This window comes from Gobius niger (genome assembly GCF_951799975.1).
Source record: "Gobius niger genome assembly, chromosome: 6".
NCBI lineage: Eukaryota > Metazoa > Chordata > Actinopteri > Gobiiformes > Gobiidae > Gobius > Gobius niger.
The window spans coordinates 25,188,882-25,208,640 of NC_136857.1; the positions used below are offsets into that span (position 1 = coordinate 25,188,882).

The following is a 19,759-nucleotide window of genomic DNA, read 5'->3' on the forward strand; positions in this document are numbered from 1 at the left end:
GTGAGAGATGTTTTAGGAAGACTTTTAAAAGCATGGAAACACAAAGAAAGTGATAAGATTATTTTAAATTAAAGTGGATATGGCGGATATGTGGCTGTCCTCTCTCTCACATGTGTCCTGTGTTGTTTGTTGTGTGTATGGCAGTGATCCTGACTCCTGCCTGAGGAGCTGCCATTTTAACATGTGTTTTACTCCCTTGGTCCAATCCCAGCAAGGCAGATCCCTTGGCGTCCAACATGGCCTCCTGACTTTCCTCATGGCATCTTTCCAAACATACTGTGTCTGAATCCACAACATAAACGGTGCCTATAAAGCGGCCATATTACGCTAAATAGAAATACATACCTCAAGCTAGTGATTCTTAATCCTGGGAGTGTCTCCAGTTTATTATAGGTAGTGTTCATCTCTTGAAGTAAACACTCTTAACAACACCACAACACCTTTTGGTTGAAGGAGAGGTATTATGCCAAATCGACCTTTTAGAGATGTTAACCATGTTACTATGTTATTCTCTCATCAAAAACATACCTGGAGTTGTTTTTCAACCCACTTGCACGTCTTTGAATCATCACCAGAGGTTATTGTTGGCACCAAAAAGCTCCTCCTCAGGTCCTATGTATCCAGGAAATGCTTTCCTCATCTCTCCACCTCTATCTAAGCTTATTTCTTTCACTACAGCCACTCGGGCTGAGCATTCTTTTCTTTTTCTTTATTGAAAGAGCTGCACAGTGAAGGGGAGCAAGAGAAGGAGTTGTTGGGGATCTTGCGAGGAGATTGCTTGAAAATCAGGGAGACAAAACTGGATATTTTTCTTTTTAAGGGCCTATCTCACCCGACGAGACGTTGCAGGGACTGCTGCAACTGGACGTCTGCGCAACTCGGATTGAGTGCGCGCATGCAAAGGGCCGGTCTGGAGACTAGTTGGAGACTAGAGTCGAGTGGGAGATAAGGGGAGTGCCCAGGTAGTCTCAGGTTCGATTTCAGCGAGACAGGTCTCATTGCAGGGACGTCCCAGAAACATCTCACAGGTCGAGGACAACAAATAATATTCGGGACCACGCGCACATGGAGACTGCATGGAGACTTTTCGCATGCAGTCTCGGCTGAAATCAAACCTGTTTTCACTGAGACTACCTGGAGACTCATCTTCAGGGGACATCTCTGTAACCAGACCACTGGAGTCTCCAACTAGTCTGTAACCAGTCTCCAGGCTGGTGAGATAGGCCCTTTAGCTGTTTTATATGCTATGTTCTAACCAACAAAGTGTAAGATCATGATAAAGATGTTCAGTTTATACCTGCAAAGAGCATATTACCCCCTCTGTAAAGGGGCTAGATGCAAGTTTGTGATTTTATACTCACTACTGCCATCTCAGGCCTTATGCGTAACTGCAGCTTTTATATAAAGCTCGTGCATGAAGGCACTTGAGACCTGAATTAACACCCTCTTGAGTGACAGTGCAGGATTTTAGAGGCAGTTGTGGCGAATAGGTCTGGGCTCATTCTACACATTAGGACATGGCTGGAACATGTGGGGGGAGGAAAATACATAATTTTAACATTTTTAAACTCGGTATAGTCCTTTTAAATAGTGCTTTAGACAGTGCAGGGACATTGGTTCTTGCTTGTGTTTTGACCTCCTAGTATTTCACATGAAAATCTATTCCTATGGTGTAAATTAACTGAAAACATTATTGTATTGTATATTGGAATTGTTACCCCTGAATATTAGGGTTGCCAGGTAACAGACCAAACCCGCCAAAAACCAGTGACTCACATTGTATTTCGTTTTACAGCCACTGTGCATTGAAAATATATCGATTTTTATGAATTAGAATTAAGCAATAGATAAATACTTTACACAGAAAGCATCCCTGCCAAAACCCAGGTAGCTGCTCATTATCCCTACTTACTGTGCTATTTCCTTTAAATTACTATCACTTGTGCTCGTAAGTGTCGTCCAATTAACATTTCACCTCAGCACAATGCTGTAAGGGGAAGTGTGTATATTTCTACAGTGCTGTCTACAAGTCTCCCATGTGCTGGATACAGACACAGTCTCCTTGTCATCTCTTACACCATTCAAAACATTACGTGTACAAGGAAAGAACGGCCATGTTGCATCGCTTAGCCCAAAACTCACACGTGTCAGCGCTCTGTGTCGATAATGTTTGGCTTGGATTTTGACCCCTTATGACCCTCTAACCCCGACCCCCTGTGTGACCTCCATCAAACCCTTCCCTCCCCCCATCCCGAGCACGGTGAGGCGACCCAGGAAGTGAATCGATATTGAGGGTCGTGTTTGGGTGTGTTTGGATTTAACCCCAATGACCAAGCGCTTCTTCAAGTTGGCGTACCAAAGTAAGACGATATTTTTACAGCCGCGATCAGGGCTGTGTATACACTTTCCATCGAACGCTGAAGTCCATCATGGGTAAGTTCTGGTTTAGTGTAGATTTAGACACACAACATAATGAATAATATATAGAATCGTAATTAAAATCGTAAGTTTTGTGCTTTGGAGTAGTTATTTCAACACTATGAATGTTCATGTGGCACTAAAGCCATTTGGAGACACTATGGGGTTGACGAAGTTGACGAAAATGAGTGTTCACATCCCACATCAGATCCAATTTGTGGAACCAATAAGCTATAGCAAAAGCTGAGGGATACAGATAGAGAGGGGTGCGTTTCAGATGATTAAGAATATATCATGACTCACAAAATAAGCAAAGGAAATATTGCTTCCTATAAGACCTTTCACATTTACAAGATTGTGGATAAAAGCTGGGCTTAGACTTGAACCTGAGCAGCTGTGACACTGGAAACACTGAATGGACAGAGTGCACAGAGCAGACAACGTCTTCCTGAACATATGTATCCCCGTACACCCACAACAGTATGAAAAAAGTTTTGGGGTTATACATTTGTTGAGTGTGACGTCACGACTTCCGCTTCCGGGTTCTAGTAGACCGGCAAATATGCGAGAAAAAACATTAAAAACTCTTTAAAACAACCAGCAATATTTCTGAAGCTCAACGGAGAGTTACTGAACCGACTTATTTCTCAGATTCATTAGACAAAAATGCTGCACCTACTGCTAAAAACTTAATATTTACTAAAGTCACTACTTCAGGGGTTAGCGTAGCTGCTGCGCCGTTAGCATTTATCTCCGCTAACCCGGATGTAGCGATTTTGGTCAATATTACTTATATTATATTACTTACTTATAGCAGTTAGTGCAGCATTTTTGGCTAATGGGCCGAATAAATAAATATATTCAGTCACTCTCCGTTGAGTTTCAGAAATATTGATTGTAGTATTAAAGAGTTTTTTGTAGTTTCTCGCACATCTCACGACGTCACCACTTAACATATTCACCTTATTCCGCCCCGCCCACTTTTGCCACTTTTTGCGTTGTCTCGGCACCTCGTTTTCCTGACACTTCCGGTCGAGCGCGAAGCCCGTTCATTTTAACGGAGAACGAGGGAAAATATTCTCTGCTCAAATCTGATGTTTATCGATTGATTTGTGTAAAATGTCCGATGTTCATTTGCACCAACATGTCAACCCTGCACCGTTTCTCTGGGCGGCCTGAAAACGGCTTTGTTTTCGTGTAGTGACTGATTTTATGTGGACTTCTCCAGCCCCATGTTAACACATAGGAGAAAAGGTGCGGGCACAATTCATGGCGGCGCCCACGCGAACGTCCAGAATAAGGTGAATAGAGTTTGGGAAAATTGTTACCATGGATACCTGCCATGTTTGTGGGTGCTAGCAAACATTTTTCATAGATTAACATTTCCTAAAAACAATGTAAAAAGTGGAATTAAAAACTGTGGAACAACTCGTCACTGCTCGTAAATCCATCCAACTCGCCGTAGCGTTCAAATGTTTTATTGTGTCAACAATAACTCCAGTATCTTGCCCTGTAAAATCTCTGTTAGTGTCTTATAGAGTTCGGGAAAGTCCACAGTTACCATGGAGATCCGCCATCTTTGCAGCTGCTAGCATACATTTCCATAGACTAACATTAGCTAAAAACAGTATAAAAAGTGGAGAAAAAAGCCGTGGAACAACTCCGTTAGCTGCAGAGTTACTGCTGGTAAATACATCTAACAATGAACAATAACTCCAGTATTTTAACTTTTAAAATCTCCATTAATTTACAATTGCTGCTAATCCCATAATGCTTAGCGATATGACGTCACATTCCCGAACTCTATTGATGCTAATGCCATGATGCTTAGCGATATGACGTCACCGTGCTAAACTCTATTGGCTCAGATTTAAGCTAGGCTACTTCTCATTAGTTTAGTTTAGTGTTAAAACTATAGAAATAAAAAGGAGAAGCAGCGTTCAAGCCTAACCCATGCGGATACAGCTAGCAAGACGGCTAGTCCGGGAAGCTTTGCAGTGTCCGTTAGCCTGTTTAATGTATATTTCCTACAGCCGTTAGCATTTAGCTGTCAAACATTCCAAATTATGAACATTCCAGATGTTTTCAGCCATTATCAAACCATCATTTACCATCTACCACATTTAGGTGTTATCAAAGCTTACTTAGAAATCATATTCACTCTATGGATTGTGCCTGCCCTTTTTCTCCTATCAGTTAACATGGGACTGGAGAAGTTATTACACGAAAACAAAGCCGTTTTTAGGCCGTGCAGAGAAACGGTGCAGTGTTGACTTGTTGGTGCAAATGAACATTGGACATTTTGCACAAATCAATCGGCTACACATTTTAGCGGCAAACATTTTCCCTCGTTCTCCGTTTAAATGAATGTGCTCTACCGAAAGTGTCAGGACAACGGAAGTGCTGAGACAAAGCAAAAAGAGGTAAAAGTGGGCGGGGAAGAATAAGGTGAATACAGACCTGTTGAGATTTTACTTTTGGTAAAAATTCGGTGTATATGGTGGCCTCTGAGCTAAATCATGTAGCCCATATGCTAAATCATATTCAGTCAAGTTTCTGCTTTTTATGGGGTTGGATTCATATCCAGTGGTTACTAAACCCCTTATAATAGTAATAGAGAAACCACAGAAGCTACGCTGTTACATTAGAAACAGACATACGTTTGAGTTAGCGACTATTACCTCAGTAGTGATAGTAATAAAATCTCTAGAAATAGTACCTCCTACAGTAGTTGTAGTAGTGGACTGTGCTGTTATCTAGTCAATGAAATAGCTTGGTTCTTCTTTGACGAACGCTTTTATTTTATCACTCAAAGGCTATTTTTGTCTATGCAGCAGTTTCCAGACAGTTCAATATACATGACAAGTGATGGCAATGAATTTACCATCAAAGATGAAGGCCCTGAATGCAGCGTTGGCTGTTTAGTTTCTGCGTTGGAGGATGCAGAGCTGTGCAAGTCCTAGATGTCAGGAGAAATCAAAGTAATGCAAGCGTTTGCAGTCCAATGGTGTAAACATCCACTGCTTGTACTGGAGCGCCCTCTGCTGGTGGAAGTGTAGAATGCATTCAATATTGACCTCATGCAATTCTAACCACAAGTATGCTTAAATATATGAATGGATTGTTAAATAAAAATACAAACCCTGCCAACTACAGTTAAAGCTCCATTTTGTTCACTTAACAAGCTTAAACTTCAAGCATATTTTTCATGCATTCAGGCAACAGGAAATGTTTCTAATGAATCAGGTAATATGTATTCTTCCACTTCCCTGCAGTGTCTTGCCTTAACCATTGAGAAGCACATTGTGTTAACAGTGAAAGTCAATGAAAGAAGCGGCATACTGCATGTGTTTGTCATTTTAAATTATTCTTACAAATAACTCCAGTCGACCCTTTGCAGATTAGAACTAGAATCTAGTCACATATGCATAATTGCAATGGTATTTAGTGTGACAAATTTGAATGCCTACTTTTTATTGTTTGATATCTGCGTCCCCTCACCTCCCGACTCCTCCTCCACCACGCTCTCCTCCGCCCAGACTCCGACAGCCAGTCGAGCCCGACGCGCCACAGCCTCAGCCTGTCTGACGGCTCGGAGGACCAGCTGGACCGCCTGCAGCAGGTGGAGCTGGCCCGCGCCACGCCCATGTCCCTGTGGAGAGCCGGGACAGTGCAGGCCTGGCTGGAGGTGGTGATGGCCATGCCCATGTATATACGCACGTGCTCCGAGAACGTCAAGAGTGGGAAGGTAAGGGCGTAGATGCTGTGATGGAAAATATTAAGCTATAGTGGTGCATAATAATAATAATAATAATAATGCATTACGTTTTATATAGCGCTTTTCTGGACACTCAAAGACGCTTTACATTGCACTATTCATTCACTCCATACTTGGTGGTGGTAAGCTACTATTGTAGCCACAGCTGCCCTGGGGTAGACTGATGGAAGCGAGGCAACCAGTCTGCGCTATCGGCCCCTCCGACCACCACCAACCACTCACTCACTCACTACATTTGCTAGGCTTCCTGGTGTTACCAGACAGTCTCCCATCCAAGTACCGACCAGGTCCTTCCCTGCTTAGCTTCCAAGGTCTGACGGGATTGGGCAGAGCAAAGGCGGTATGGCCACATGCATTTATTATGTATTTTTATCTTTCATAAATATAACAAATGCCTTTTAATTTTCAAGAAGTAGTTGAGTATTAAGTACAGATATTGTTCTAAAATGTAAAAGTCCTTTGAATTGTGGTTTGAACACATTTATCTTTGCAATTCAGTTTTTGTTGGACCTGCAACAGCAAATAGAATTTACTTACTTAAATTGGTGTGAAATACTTACACCTGTATCTGTACGTTTAAAAGAAATTGAGTAGTTGGCCAGTGGTATCGAATGAAAACGGCAAATTTCTCTATGGGGACAACTTTACCCTGTCTTGTCCTTGTGATGGAAGATTCATCAGTCTGCTTCATCAGTCAGCTTCAAGGGTACAGAAGTAGACTGATGAATTATGCATGAAATCTCTTGGAAAGCCAATACATTACTATTATTTTAATTTGCATCATTATTATGCTTGTATTATATTACTTGTAAACTGCCTCCCCATGTGTCAACATCCTGTGTGACTTTTGTCAGATGAACGTTGTTAACACGCCCCATGGCAGCATTGGCTGTAGTAGTAGCAAGTACTAAGTGAACAATAACTAAGAACCCTTGTTGTGTCCATGGTGCAGGTGTTGCTGGGTCTGACAGATGAAGACCTGGAGGTGGGGTTGGGGATCACCAGTTTAATGCACCGCAGGAAGCTCCGACTGGCTATCGAGGACTACAGAGACGCAGAGAACGGCAAAGGGTGAGGACGCACTGCATTCAGAGGGACCTTGATCTTTGGGGGGTGAAGGGATCAAATATGGCTGCAAGAAATGTCAGGAAAAAAAAATCCCTATGGAGACAAGTCAACAAATACAAAGGAAAAAACTTAGCTTGAGGTGATTAGTTGTGAGTTCAGGTCCTGAATGATTGGCCTGATTTCCGTCCCATTCAGACTGTCCAAGGCGGCAGACATGGACCATCACTGGGTGGCGAAGGCTTGGCTGAGTGATGTGGGGCTGCCTCAGTACTCCCAGGCCTTCCACACTCACCTGGTGGACGGGCGCATGCTCAATTCTCTGACCCGCCACGACCTGGAGAGACACCTGGGCATCACAAAGAAGAGCCACCAGGTCAGCGTGCTGCTGGGCATCGAGCTGCTGCACCTGCTCAGCTTCGATAAGGAGGTAAGAGACCAGGTGTTAACGCACGCTGAATACAAACCTATGCACTATCTACACTGTACTATCTGCTTGTCTATCCACTGTCTGACATTTTATGTGAAAACATTATATGTTCGAAATTTCTCTTGTTAAAAACATATTCTATTTTGTTGTGCAATAGAGTCCACATTTTCTTTTACCCAAAGTCCATAAACAATTACCCGACCCATTCTGAGGCTTCCTGCACTCAAACCCGCTTCGTTAGTATACCGTTGGCTTAAAATGGTGTCCTGTATTTTGCGATTACTATGGTTAATTCCCCCTTCTGCCAACGGAGGGCGCTCCAAGCAACACAGAAGAGACACACACGGTAAAATATCAATGTTGAGACGTCCAAAAGCGATTTATAAGGCACAGTCTTATGTCCACATTGGTGTCCAGTCATTCTAAGACTGATATGGATACAGTGTGATTGAGTTGATTTCAGGGTAAATTTCATTTTCGTTTCCGTTGTGTAGTCTCTGCAGGCTCGGCGACTGCAGTGTGAGCACCAGAACGTGGACCCGCTAGTGTGGACCTCTCATCGGGTCGTCAGGTGGATCCGGGACATAGATCTCAAGGTAAAACGCTATAAATGTAAGTGTAAATGTAATGTAAGTGTAACACATACTGCAGTGGATAACCTCCTCCATGTTTGTGTAGTTTCGAGCACTGTGTGGACGCGCCCGAATAACCTTGTTGGAAACAGAACACTCTTCTGACTTGAGCAGTGTGGGCACGAGTCCATAGCTGTCAAGTGTTTCGTTTTGGCTGGGAAACTACCGTATTTTACCCCTCTTTCCCACCTCCCTCCCATAATAGTATTATCCCGTAAATTTCCGTAAATTATAAATGATTCCTCTGCCTCTCCAAACTGAATTCTGCTAGTAGTTTCTACGGCCGATGCCCATTTTTTGTTGGGATTTTTATTGGCCGATGCTTTTGGCAGATTTTTCCAAATGTCTGGCCTATAATCCTGTAAAAACATAAACGCTCCAGTAGTGGCTGATTTAATTTACGTTATTCAAACATTGTTTCTGTCCCAGTTTTGATCAGTTGCCGTTAGCATACTGTTGCTAGCCGCGGAATATTGCGTGGTCCTACAATTGTGGAGGTTTTTGAATTGATTGAATTCTCCAGGTTTTGAGCTTCAAAATGACTATATTGCATGTCTCTATTGGCTGAGGATCAGTAAAGGTTGTGTTTAACAAACTTGTAGCTCAAACTTGTTTCTCTGTTCCCTTGAGGCCTAGGGAGTTGTGGAAGGACTCGTTTTAAAGCCCTGACTTCACTCTGTCCAGTGCAAAAATAAGTTTCTATTGCTTTCGGTCCTGAAGATATCGTTTTTTATCGGCGCTAGATTGGCTGATAGCCGATATTGTAAAATCCCTAAATATTGACCCAATATATCGGTCAGCATCTGGTCATGAGGTTGCATAGCTGTCAAGTGTCCCGTTTTGGCCGTGAAGCTACCGTATTTTACCCCATCTTGGAGCTTGGTTGTGGTGATGGGGCGGCTCGCAGCAGGAAAATGTCCCTTATTTTCATATTCAAAACTTGGTATGCACGAGACTCATCATCATCATCATCATCTTTATTCATCAGACTCGAAGTCCATATGACGACACACAGCACAAACAAAACAATGTCTTTCTCATTCCCAACTTTAGGGCCAAAAAGCCTTATATTTGTATTACTATGATCGCTATGATGTGTTTTATTAAAGACGGATCATCATGAGCAAAAAGAAGCATCCAGTGGGAGGAAAGTTTTTAAAAGTGTGTGATTGACTTGTTTTTCTAGTATCACACACATTTGGTAAAAAAGTCCATAACTGAATGGGAACAATATCGAAAAGGTAATGACACTTTGCCACTAGATGTCACTGAGATTGTTTCTGTGATTCGAAGAGTGGGCACAATTGCCTCAACTGCTTTGGTGTTTCACGAAGCCCCACTTTTCCCATCCATACTTTACATAGACATTATTTCAAATTCTAAAACATAAAATAATAATGCAGAGGTTTGTGAAAGAATGCTTTGAAGCCTTCATTCAGTGATATGTTTCTGGTTCTCTTTTGTTGTTACTGTTACATTGTCGACATAAGTATCATCATGATACTACCAAACCACTCTCTTGTTTCCATGTTTCATTAAATACACAGGGCGAGAACTGAAGCTCTTGTTGTCATAATGTGAGCCGCTGCTAGGTGCTTCCCAAACCCTTAATCACTCAAGTACGTGTGAAAACGCTGTGTCAGTATTATTGCATTAAGGCTTAACAAAGACTACTGGCTTAGGGCGGGACAAGTCCCACATCCTGGCAGCAACGTCAGGACATCATACACAGGAACAGTGCAGATGACTAGTGCCGGGATAGTATTGACAACATACTTTAATTAAGTCTTAGTTTTTAATATTAAATGATGAGGCTCTGCTCAGGAAGTTTGTATCCTTTTTTAGTCTATTCTTTTAATTTTTAGTTTTGATTCAGTCATCATCAGTCAATGAAAGCATCTGGAGGATTAGTCCTGGTTTTAGTCAGCATTAGTACCTTTAAATTTAGTTTGAGTCTAATTTAATTCAGTGAAGATATTACTTTGATTAAAACCTCCATGACAAAATACTCCAGTCAACAAAAATAACACTGATTGATTGAGAAAATGAAGACAAAAAATGTTTTAGCAGGATGCCCTTCCTGTCACAAACAGCTTGAGACTGGAGTGAGCAGCCTGGGTGTGGTGAAGTGTCCTGCTCTGGGACACAATAACAAACAGGATGGTGACTCAGATCACCTTGTTTCTTTTAATGCACAGATCAGGACACTCAAATACAATGAACGCATACAGAAGCAACAGGTGGACTGATGCTCAGAGGGCACCCCCTTGTGGCGACAGCTCACCACAGCGTCTTGCTTCTTTTTAACCCCCACCTGAACCGAGCACATTTTCTCCAGTTTGGCTTTACCCAGATCTAAAAGATTCTGGAAAAAAGCGTCAAAACAGCGACGAAAACAAGGAGGAAAATACACAAAAAAGCAACAAAAACACGATTAAAAAGTGATAAAAAAGCAACAAAATATGCAGAAAAGCAAAAATACCACTATAAAAAACATGACAAAAAAGTGCCAAAAAGCAATGAAGAAAGCAACAAAAAATGACCAAAAACAGACAAAAATAGTGACAAAAACACAACAAAAATGTGACAGAAATGTGACAAAAACGTGGCGCCAGCACAACAAAAAAAAGCCACAATCAGATTTGTAGGTCTTAGCTTTCAAATGATGTGTTGCACTGGCCTTTTGGATGACGTGCCTGCCCCCGTACTTGAATGTGCGTGTTTGTTTTCCGCAGGAGTTCGCGGAGAACCTCTTGAACAGTGGAGTGCACGGGGCCGTGATGGTGCTCGACCCGACGTTCAACACCGAAACCATGGCAACGGCGCTCTGCATCCCCGGCAACAAGCACATGGTCCGGCGCCACCTGGTGGAGGAGCTGAAGAACCTCATCGGACCGGCCAGGTCAGGAGGCGTCCGCCAAGAAGTAGTAGTAGTAGTAGTAGTAGTAGTAGTAGTAGTAGTAGTAGTAGTAGTAGTAGTAGTAGTAGTAGTAGTAGTAGTAGTAGTAGTAGTAGTAGTAGTAGTAGCAGCAGAGGTGGGAGTAAGTCACTAAATGCAAGTCTCGAGTCAAGTCCAAGTCGTGAAGGTCAGAGTCCCAAGTAAGTCCAAGTCAATCGGTCATGGGCTCAATTCAAGTCAAGTCAAGTCATAGCTTTTGTCAAGTCAAGTCAAGTTTTGCTTAAGCCGGTAAGTCACCTCAAGTCACAAACGCCAGCTTGTCAACTTTTCAAAATGTGTTTAATCTTGAAAGTTACAAGTGCTTTCTCAAGATATAGCGATTTAAAAAATGTTGGTTAAAATCAAACTTTTTAAAATCTCATGGATTTGGATTTAAAGTCTAATTAATATTTAATTGCCGAAAAATTCAAACTATATATATTTTAAATAAACAGTCTATGTACAAAATTACCGGGACAGCATTTCAAGGAAGGGGGCCCGGGGGGGGGGGACTTTAAAAAAAAAAATGAAACAGAGTCTTTTAAGCATGCGCTGCTTTTCCTTGTAGTATGAAATATAAATATAAGATAATATTTTTATTTTTGTTAGTCTCTGGCGGTTTTTCTGTCAGTGGTTCCTCTGTAATGCCCCAGCCCCTGTATACTCGGATTCGCCCCTGCTCAAAATAGATTCTGCGTAGCCTTCAGTCCCGCTGTCACTGGGCTGTGTGTGGTTGTGTAAAATAGTCACTAAATTAAAACATCGAAAAGCCCCAAGATTTCTATTGATTAATCCAGCTCTTACGCGAAATTGCGACTCGAGTCTGACTCGAGTCAAGTCGTTTAACTCGAGTCTCCCACCTCTGAGTAGTAGTAGTAGTAGTAGTAGTAGTAGTAGTAGTAGTAGTAGTAGTAGTAGTAGTAGTAGTAGTAGTAGTAGTAGTAGTAGTAGTAGTAGTAGTGCTTAACAATCAAGTAAAATTGTAGGTTGAAAGGACTACAACTATTCAACTATGAAACTGTTCTTCCTGTATTTGTGCTGTAGGGCAGAGGCGAAGCAGGACTTTGAGCGCCTGAGCCTGGGGACTCCTCCCACCCCGCTGCGACAGAGCTCCCTCCAGAGACAACACAGTTCAGGCAGATACTCTGAGGATGAGGGCTCGCTCAGGAGGAGGGCTGTCAAGGTACGCTCAACAGTCAACAAGTCACCTTTCCAATAAGGTCAAACTACAACACAGAGTCCTGAATGTCACATGCCCTGTGCTCGTAACAAAGACAAGTCGGAGGTACAGACTGGATTAGCCAATGACCAAAACTAGTTTGCTACAGATGGGCTAACATTTGTTTACGGCTGACTTCCGGTTGGCCATGCAGTGTAGGGTAACATGCCATGTCCTATCCACATGTTAGATATAAATTAAATATGAAATGACAAGAAGGATTAAAAAGGTACATTTTTCAATACATTTTGTTCAAATTGTGGTAACGTTTGTTAGCATCAAATTTATCCTTAGCCTTTAGCTTCAACACAGCAGCATAACATCTACATTCATTAAACTCTTTTGCATCACATCAGCCTCAAACCGGCTTTCCTACGATGATGATTGAGGACAAGAGCTGCATGTTTTCTGCCACACACTGTTTTCAAATATTTTTTAAACAAGACATGGCTAACTCCCCACAGGAATAAAACTAAGCCAGGCAACAGTTGTTACCGAGAAAGTCAGTATCATGTTGCTAATGGAGCACCCTCTACGTCACTGACAAGGTTAGTGAAACGGAGAGCTCATATATTGACATGAATGGGCAAAGATCGTCTGAGAACTTCTAATTTATGTATGAAAAAAGTTTTTTTTGTGTGTCAAATATGAGAAGGATGCAAAGGAAGTGATTTGTCGTCTCTGATTCATAGAGACGATGTTAACGCTTAAACAGAGCAAAAGGGACTCAAAAGTGAGCAAAAGTGTGCGGATGTTGCTCCCATCTATACGGGCCTATTAAGGGTTACAAAGGGCAATGCTCTAACTCTGGGGAAGAAAGAAAGAAGAAAGAAAAAATGTTATATCCTTAAAGCAGTACTAAGTAACGTGTTTACCTTAATAAATCCTTTCCGTAGTCCCTGTGGGGGTAATACAAGTGTTTATGGGATGATTGGAGGGTCTTTCATCTCTCCCTGGTGTCTCTGACCAGAAAACCATGTTTGCAACTTGACTGCCACCGGTGCGGAGAAAGCAATACACACTAATGAAATCAAGAAGCTAACATGCTAACGGGCAAAGCTAACTGTGGGCTAACGTCACTTTAAACAGTATTTACAGCCAGGTTTGAGTGAAAAAAAATATTTCCATTGTATAATTGGATGCACAGTAACCCTCTCTCCCTTCGCCTTTCCTGTCAGCGCAGTATTTACTCTCCAAGACAATTAATAAGTTAAAAAATCGTAACTTGCTACTACACCTGCAGTTGCGCTTATGGCCTCTAGGGGGAAGAGTTACTTAGTACTGCTTTAAATCCGCCAACAAATGAAGGTAAAATAAATGAATAATTCTTATCTGTTTCTCCTCCGCATTTGTTCGTCGCAGCCTCCGTCGGGGTTCAGCCCTAAAGCTCGCAATGGGCGGGATTTGAGTTGCCATGGCAGTTTCGGGTCCCTGCCCCGAGACCAGACTCCGCCCACAGCCGACGGGAGCCCCATCCGCGGGTACACCAGCATCGAAGTCACCAACGTCTGAGCGCTTGAGCACATGGACAAATAAACACACGGATGATTATTTTTGTATTGCAAGCCTCTACTGAGCGAACAGCACTTTTATCAGGAAGTTTAAAGGTATTTTGCGGACGTGAATGGAGCTCAAAGGACTATTTTTTATATATGTCTTTGTGTGCATTTGTTTTTTTCTTTACAAACTACAAAAGAGGTTTTATCCAAGACTGTTGCAGAAAAGAAAACAAATATACTACTCACTTAATGCCCAGAAGAAAGAAAAGGGTTTACCATTCTAACTTGTTTCATTTTTTGTGGTATTTTTTGAATGTATCTACAGAAAACTGAAGAAAAAAGGACTGGAACAAAGTACAAACTGTTTTATTAATATGACGAAATGTAGCTCTCCCTGCTGATATTTTATACTGTGCAGTTTTCTGATCATTGTGTCTTCTGCCAATAATATGAGTGAGTGATATGACAGTGATTCTCAAACTGTTCACACAAAGTACCTTGGAATTCCTCCCTCCAGATCCAAAGCAGATCTGTAAAAGTGTCTAAAATCGGACTAAACCGATTCTAAACGAGGAGTGACACGAGAAATAAGAACAAAAACAACATTAGGCCCGATGGCGCAACAACAGCGTTGCTCAAGATGAAGTTGGTATCTTGCGTACAGACAACAGTGTGCCAGTGCTTTCGTCGATGGCCTGAGGAGACTTTTTAGAGATAAAAAGGTTTAGGCAAAATACCAGGCGTGTGTGACAACCCCCCACCACCAACAGTAGTGGAAAATACTCCAGTCTGGTAGGGTCTGTCGGAGGTCAAACTCAGGGAGGGACCACTGCAGTACATGACATCGCCATGGGAGTCTGACCCTGTCCCTGAGCCCCTGTCCAGACCACTTACTGTGCCAGGTATGAAACTGAAGATTTCACGAGCGCCGTCCTATCAGTGCAAAAGTCTAGTCTACAGTCTGCATTTAGAAATGCTAGATCGTCTCTTAATTAATCTGATTCCAAAACCAGAAGCAGCCAGTTTGCCACCAATGGTACAAGTGGCATAGTTTGAGCACCACTGTCATATACGGTAACAGTAAATGATAACATGAAAATGTTTTCTCTGAATAAAAATGTCAATCTATTTTCATGTCTATTTTTCTATTGATGCCTCGGCGCATGACCATCCCTCAAACTATGCCACAGTCAACTGTTATTAATAATGATGACATATCTTGCAGAATTTACTTTACACTAGGGGTATAACAGTTCAGCCATCTCACGGTTCGGTTCATGGTCCAGGATCCACGGTTCGGTGCATCAAGTACAGTATAAAACAAAAGTTGGTTTTGAAATAAAATAGCCAAATGTTCATCCTTTGGCAGTATTTATAGTCTCAGTATAAAATAGGCAATGCTTTGTAATTGTTCAAAGCTGCTTTATAATAAAAGCTCACAACAGAAAACAAAATAGAAAACAAAACTGTAGTCTGCTAAGTAAAAAAATAAAAAAATAAACAAAAATAGCAGCACAGTGAAGGCCATGCACCCGTTAAGTTTCAGTTTCGCTTTCCATTCATATCAGCTAAAACAATCACAGCAGCATTTAATGTGAGGCTCGTGTTTGGGCTGTTCCTGGACAATATTACACTTGGACTCTATTGGAAACAAAGCTTTTGAGGCGGATTATGACCAAGATTGGATCTTACACATTTGTTTGGTGCAATGGATCCTCACACGCTGCAGCCTGGTCGTCTGCAGGACTCAGAGAAACCTTTACAAAGCCATGCAGATGTCATGTGTTTTTGGAGGATGTAACAATACAGGTGTGGAGTGTCTACAACCTTCAGTTTAGCGGTAAGTGATGATGACACACATGCACTCTGTGTTTAGGTGCATAATATACACACATGACTGGCACCACCTAGCTTAAACATGAAGAAATATAGACTAAAACTTGCACCGTGCACATTGTCAGGTTTTTGCACCGCGGTGCATTGTTACACCCTTACTTTTAACTATGTTTAAACCTGTGTACTTGTTCATTTTTTTCTTCCTTGTTTGTTATAAATAGTTGTTGTGTAATATATAGTATCTGTAAGTGTCTTTTGCCTTCTTCAAAGCCAACAAACCATCCCTGGACCCTGTTTTGGGCTTTTCTCCATCCAAAACGGTGCTTATCACAACCCCAATGATTTGCTAGCATGCCACTGCCTAAATAATGGTATTGTATTTCTTATTTCCCCTTCCAAGCAACATCTGTGTCTTTTCCCTACGCACAGTCATTTAGATGATGTAAAATGCTCATTTCTGAGGGGTGCAAAACATGTTTTATAAGTCACAATCATGCATGACTAGTGCACTTTTAACAGTCGCGGCTGACGACACCGTTACCTCCAGCCAGGGGCAAGGTTCAACATCTTCAACTTTTTATTGCTACTTTTATTTTGTCAGTGTCTACTCTAATGTGCATGAATGTGAAGCAGCAACACATATCCCCAGACAAGTTTCCTCAAATGCACCTTATCATGTGGTGAAGTTGCCAAGCTCTTCTCTACCCACGCCAAATCTGATTCACACACAAACAGCCTCCCGGTGTCTTTCCTTCATTACCCGAGGCTAATCATTACACCGGCTGACGTACTTTCCAAGGACTTGTCTTCTTCGTAAAAGGTGTGTCTCCTGGGTTAAGTCTTAGTTGAGGACAAGCCACAAAATGTACTCAACCATCTGGTATAAACATGTTTAATAATGAGGCCTTTCATTGTGTAATAGTATTGCGAACACATGCCACCCATAACATAACAACCGGGGAAGTGGTTCAAACCAGGGCAACTTACAATACACTGCTGTACAGTACAGTGAAAACAAACAAAACAATAGACAGAAGACATTAAAACACAGGACATAAGCCGCTTTAATGTGGTGTGTGCGTGTAGGTGTGCGTCTGTGTGTGTAGGCGGATGGTGTGGTTGTCTTTACAAGGTGGAAGAGGATCCTCAATTAAAAAACTTTAAAGAGACAGATGGAAAAATCCAAAGAGTTATGCACAGCCTATACAAAACAATGCACCTTTGCTGTCACACTAATTCCTTCGATTAGACGTTTAACAATAGCTTCTCAGCACAGTTCACCTGACATTTTTTCTATGCAGCCGGTTCACTCGAGGCCTGCTGGTCAATTGTGTGAGCATATGTTCGACAAAGGAACCAGGCGTTTGAATGAGGAAAGCCACATCCCCTGGAGCCCGATGGAAACTGACCAGCACAAAGACAAGCATAAGGACACAGAAGGGAACGGCTAAATCATTAGTATAATTCGGTCTCTGCGGTAAAGCAAGCCAAAGGGGTCATGAGAGGTCACGTCGAAAGGTTACGTAACTGGGCTTGGGGTTGCCAAAGGATTGTTTGCTAAGTACATTAATGGCCTTTTCCCCATTGCTGCCTTTAGAAATTGGTTAATTTGTAGAATTTGCATTGAATAGGCCTCATAACAGGACTAGACCTAGATAAAGGATTGTGCTGTTAAAACCAAATGGGATTTTTAATAGAAAAATACTTAATTGAAGTGTATTTAGCTGTTTTATTTGTATTTTTGTCACGGTGACGCGTAAACAAGCAGCAACCTCTCTCTCTCTCTCTTGGTACAGCTGCGGTTTTTTGCCTTTTTCTGTAAACTGCATTAGTAGTTTCTGAGTTCCACACTGTTTAACTGAATACTTTTGCACATCTTTGCTGTGTTTTTGTGAGGTTTAGTGGATTTTTCTTTTACTGCAGAGCTCTACTAGCCATGAAGGACCCAGGTTTTCTAAAAGTAAACAAACTGCTAGCTTATGAGCTTAAGACATTTGAGCCCTACACATTTCTTCTTCTGAGTCACTGAAGAGGCACCAAGAGCCCAGCACAGTGGAGGCGTCACAAGAGATGCTACAGGAAACAAAGAAGCGACAAGCGAGGAGGTATCCGGGCAAGACTCGCAGCTGAGCCACACAAATCTTCTATCCCTACTATATTTCTGACTAATGTTCGTTCACCGGAGAACAAGACTGCTACGCTCCTCACAGCAGATGGTGAAAGACTGTTGTGGAGCGGAGGAAGCTGCGCAAGAGGAAGAGGAAGGGGGAGGAGCTGATCCGTGCAGGACACCATGCTCTCTTATACATAATTTACATAGGAAGAGGGAGAGATTCCATAGGTAGAATCAGGACTTTCTCTTGGCCCTTATGTGGAGTATGGTTACATGGAGATAGTTATTGGACGTTAATTTACCTTCTTTTACATTAACTTGGTGAGGCTACTTTAAAGGAGTCGTAAATTCAAAATGAAACAACATTAAAAATATAAAAACCTCAATATAAATGCATAGTTACACCGAAAACTATACAAAATCACAAGCTGCTATAAATAGAAGTTGAAAAATGTTGAGAGTAAATAATTATGGGGAATAAATGTGTCCCAAAATAGTCACTTCCCCAGTTACTGTATAAGTGAGTTTTGTACAAGGAAGTTATGTATTACCCCCTGACTATTACTGTCTAACCTGCTGAAAGATAAATATTTAGAATGGTAACATCGTGACTTTGTGTATTGTTGACTCTGACCAGGACGTCACCATGTGCTGTGTGTTGAAAGCATGTCACAACTCTATGTCAAAACATTTACCAGGTTTACAGTAACAGGCGTAAGGCCGGGCCAATCCGTCATCGCTCCCTTCTCCCTCCTTCACACTTTAAACACCTTACATTGTCTTGCACTTTTTTGTTGCGATCTCGTTGCTTTTTTTGTCATGTTTTTGTCGCTCTTTTGTTACATTTTCATCCTTGTTCTTGTCCCGTTTGTTGTTGTTTTGACCCTTTTCTTCAAGAAGCTTTTAGATTTCATTTTGGTAATGCCAAACTGGAGAAAATGTGCTTGGTTCAAGTGGGAGTTAAGAGGATAACTGTAACTGTAGGCTTCCACTTTTTATTTCTAATATCCAAAAAATCAATGAGGTTAAAAAATATGACACCAAGCCCAGCGATGTGAAAAAATAAAACTCTTTGAAGCCAGGCTTTTAAGCAGTTTAATCGAGGTCCAAAGCTACATTAGAATCCTGTTTCCAAAGTGTCTTTTGGAGTCGCCCCTGGCCACTTCTGGTGGTATTACAACAACGTCAGCTCACCATGAGGACCAAAGAGAAGCACTTTCCTCACGCCCCAGAGGCGAGGGCCGTAATATTGGAAAGACACATCACCGTGAGTCTTTTTGTTGACTTTAGGAATAACTAGGAGACCCCTGCCGGAGGCGAAGGGGCCGTGAAGGTTCGTAAGGTAAAAGCAGTTCTGAAAGATAAGAAGGACCAAGACCATTAAGACATTTAAAAACCATTAAAAGAACTTTAAAATCGATCCTGAAACACATGGGTAGCCAATGCAGCGATTCTAAAACCGGTGTAATGTGGTCCCGCCTCCTGGTCTTCGTCCGGACACGAGCTGCTGAATTTTGTAAAAGTTGTAGACCTGAGATACTCTTTTTGGGAAGACCTGAAAGCAGGGCATTACAGTAGTCGATACAACTGGTGATAAAAGCATGCATGAGCGTCTCCGTTGTTGGCCCGAGAGAGAATGGGGCGGACTCTGGCTATGTTCTTTAGATGGTAAAAACTATCTTTGTGATATTCTTAATGTGTGGAATAAAAGTCAGCTCAGAGTCAAAAATCTCACCCAGGCTGGTTTGTTTGAATGGTGGCATGATGTCCCCTCTGACCTGGAGTTGTTGGTTTGTTTCATTTAATGTGTGTTTCAACCTGCATCCTCCTC

The 19,759-nt window shown here is 41.9% G+C and overlaps 1 protein-coding gene across 3 annotated transcripts in view; it reads left to right on the forward strand.

Moving 5' to 3' along the window:
• The window catches only part of kazna (kazrin, periplakin interacting protein a), a 310,954-nt gene extending 296,456 nt beyond the window's left edge, over window positions 1–14,498 (forward strand). For 2 of the 3 annotated variants that reach the window (XM_079558002.1, XM_079558003.1), the window contains exons 12-18: window positions 5,958–6,166; window positions 7,149–7,267; window positions 7,460–7,691; window positions 8,186–8,287; window positions 11,059–11,225; window positions 12,306–12,444; window positions 13,843–14,498. In XM_079558002.1, coding sequence (XP_079414128.1) covers window positions 5,958–6,166; window positions 7,149–7,267; window positions 7,460–7,691; window positions 8,186–8,287; window positions 11,059–11,225; window positions 12,306–12,444; window positions 13,843–13,992 — 1,118 coding nt within the window. In that variant the 3' untranslated portion in view covers window positions 13,993–14,498. The remainder of the gene's footprint in view (window positions 1–5,957; window positions 6,167–7,148; window positions 7,268–7,459; window positions 7,692–8,185; window positions 8,288–11,058; window positions 11,226–12,305; window positions 12,445–13,842) is intronic. The other variant, XM_079558004.1, reaches the window with a different exon arrangement.
• The last annotated feature ends 5,261 nt before the right edge of the window (window positions 14,499–19,759 follow it).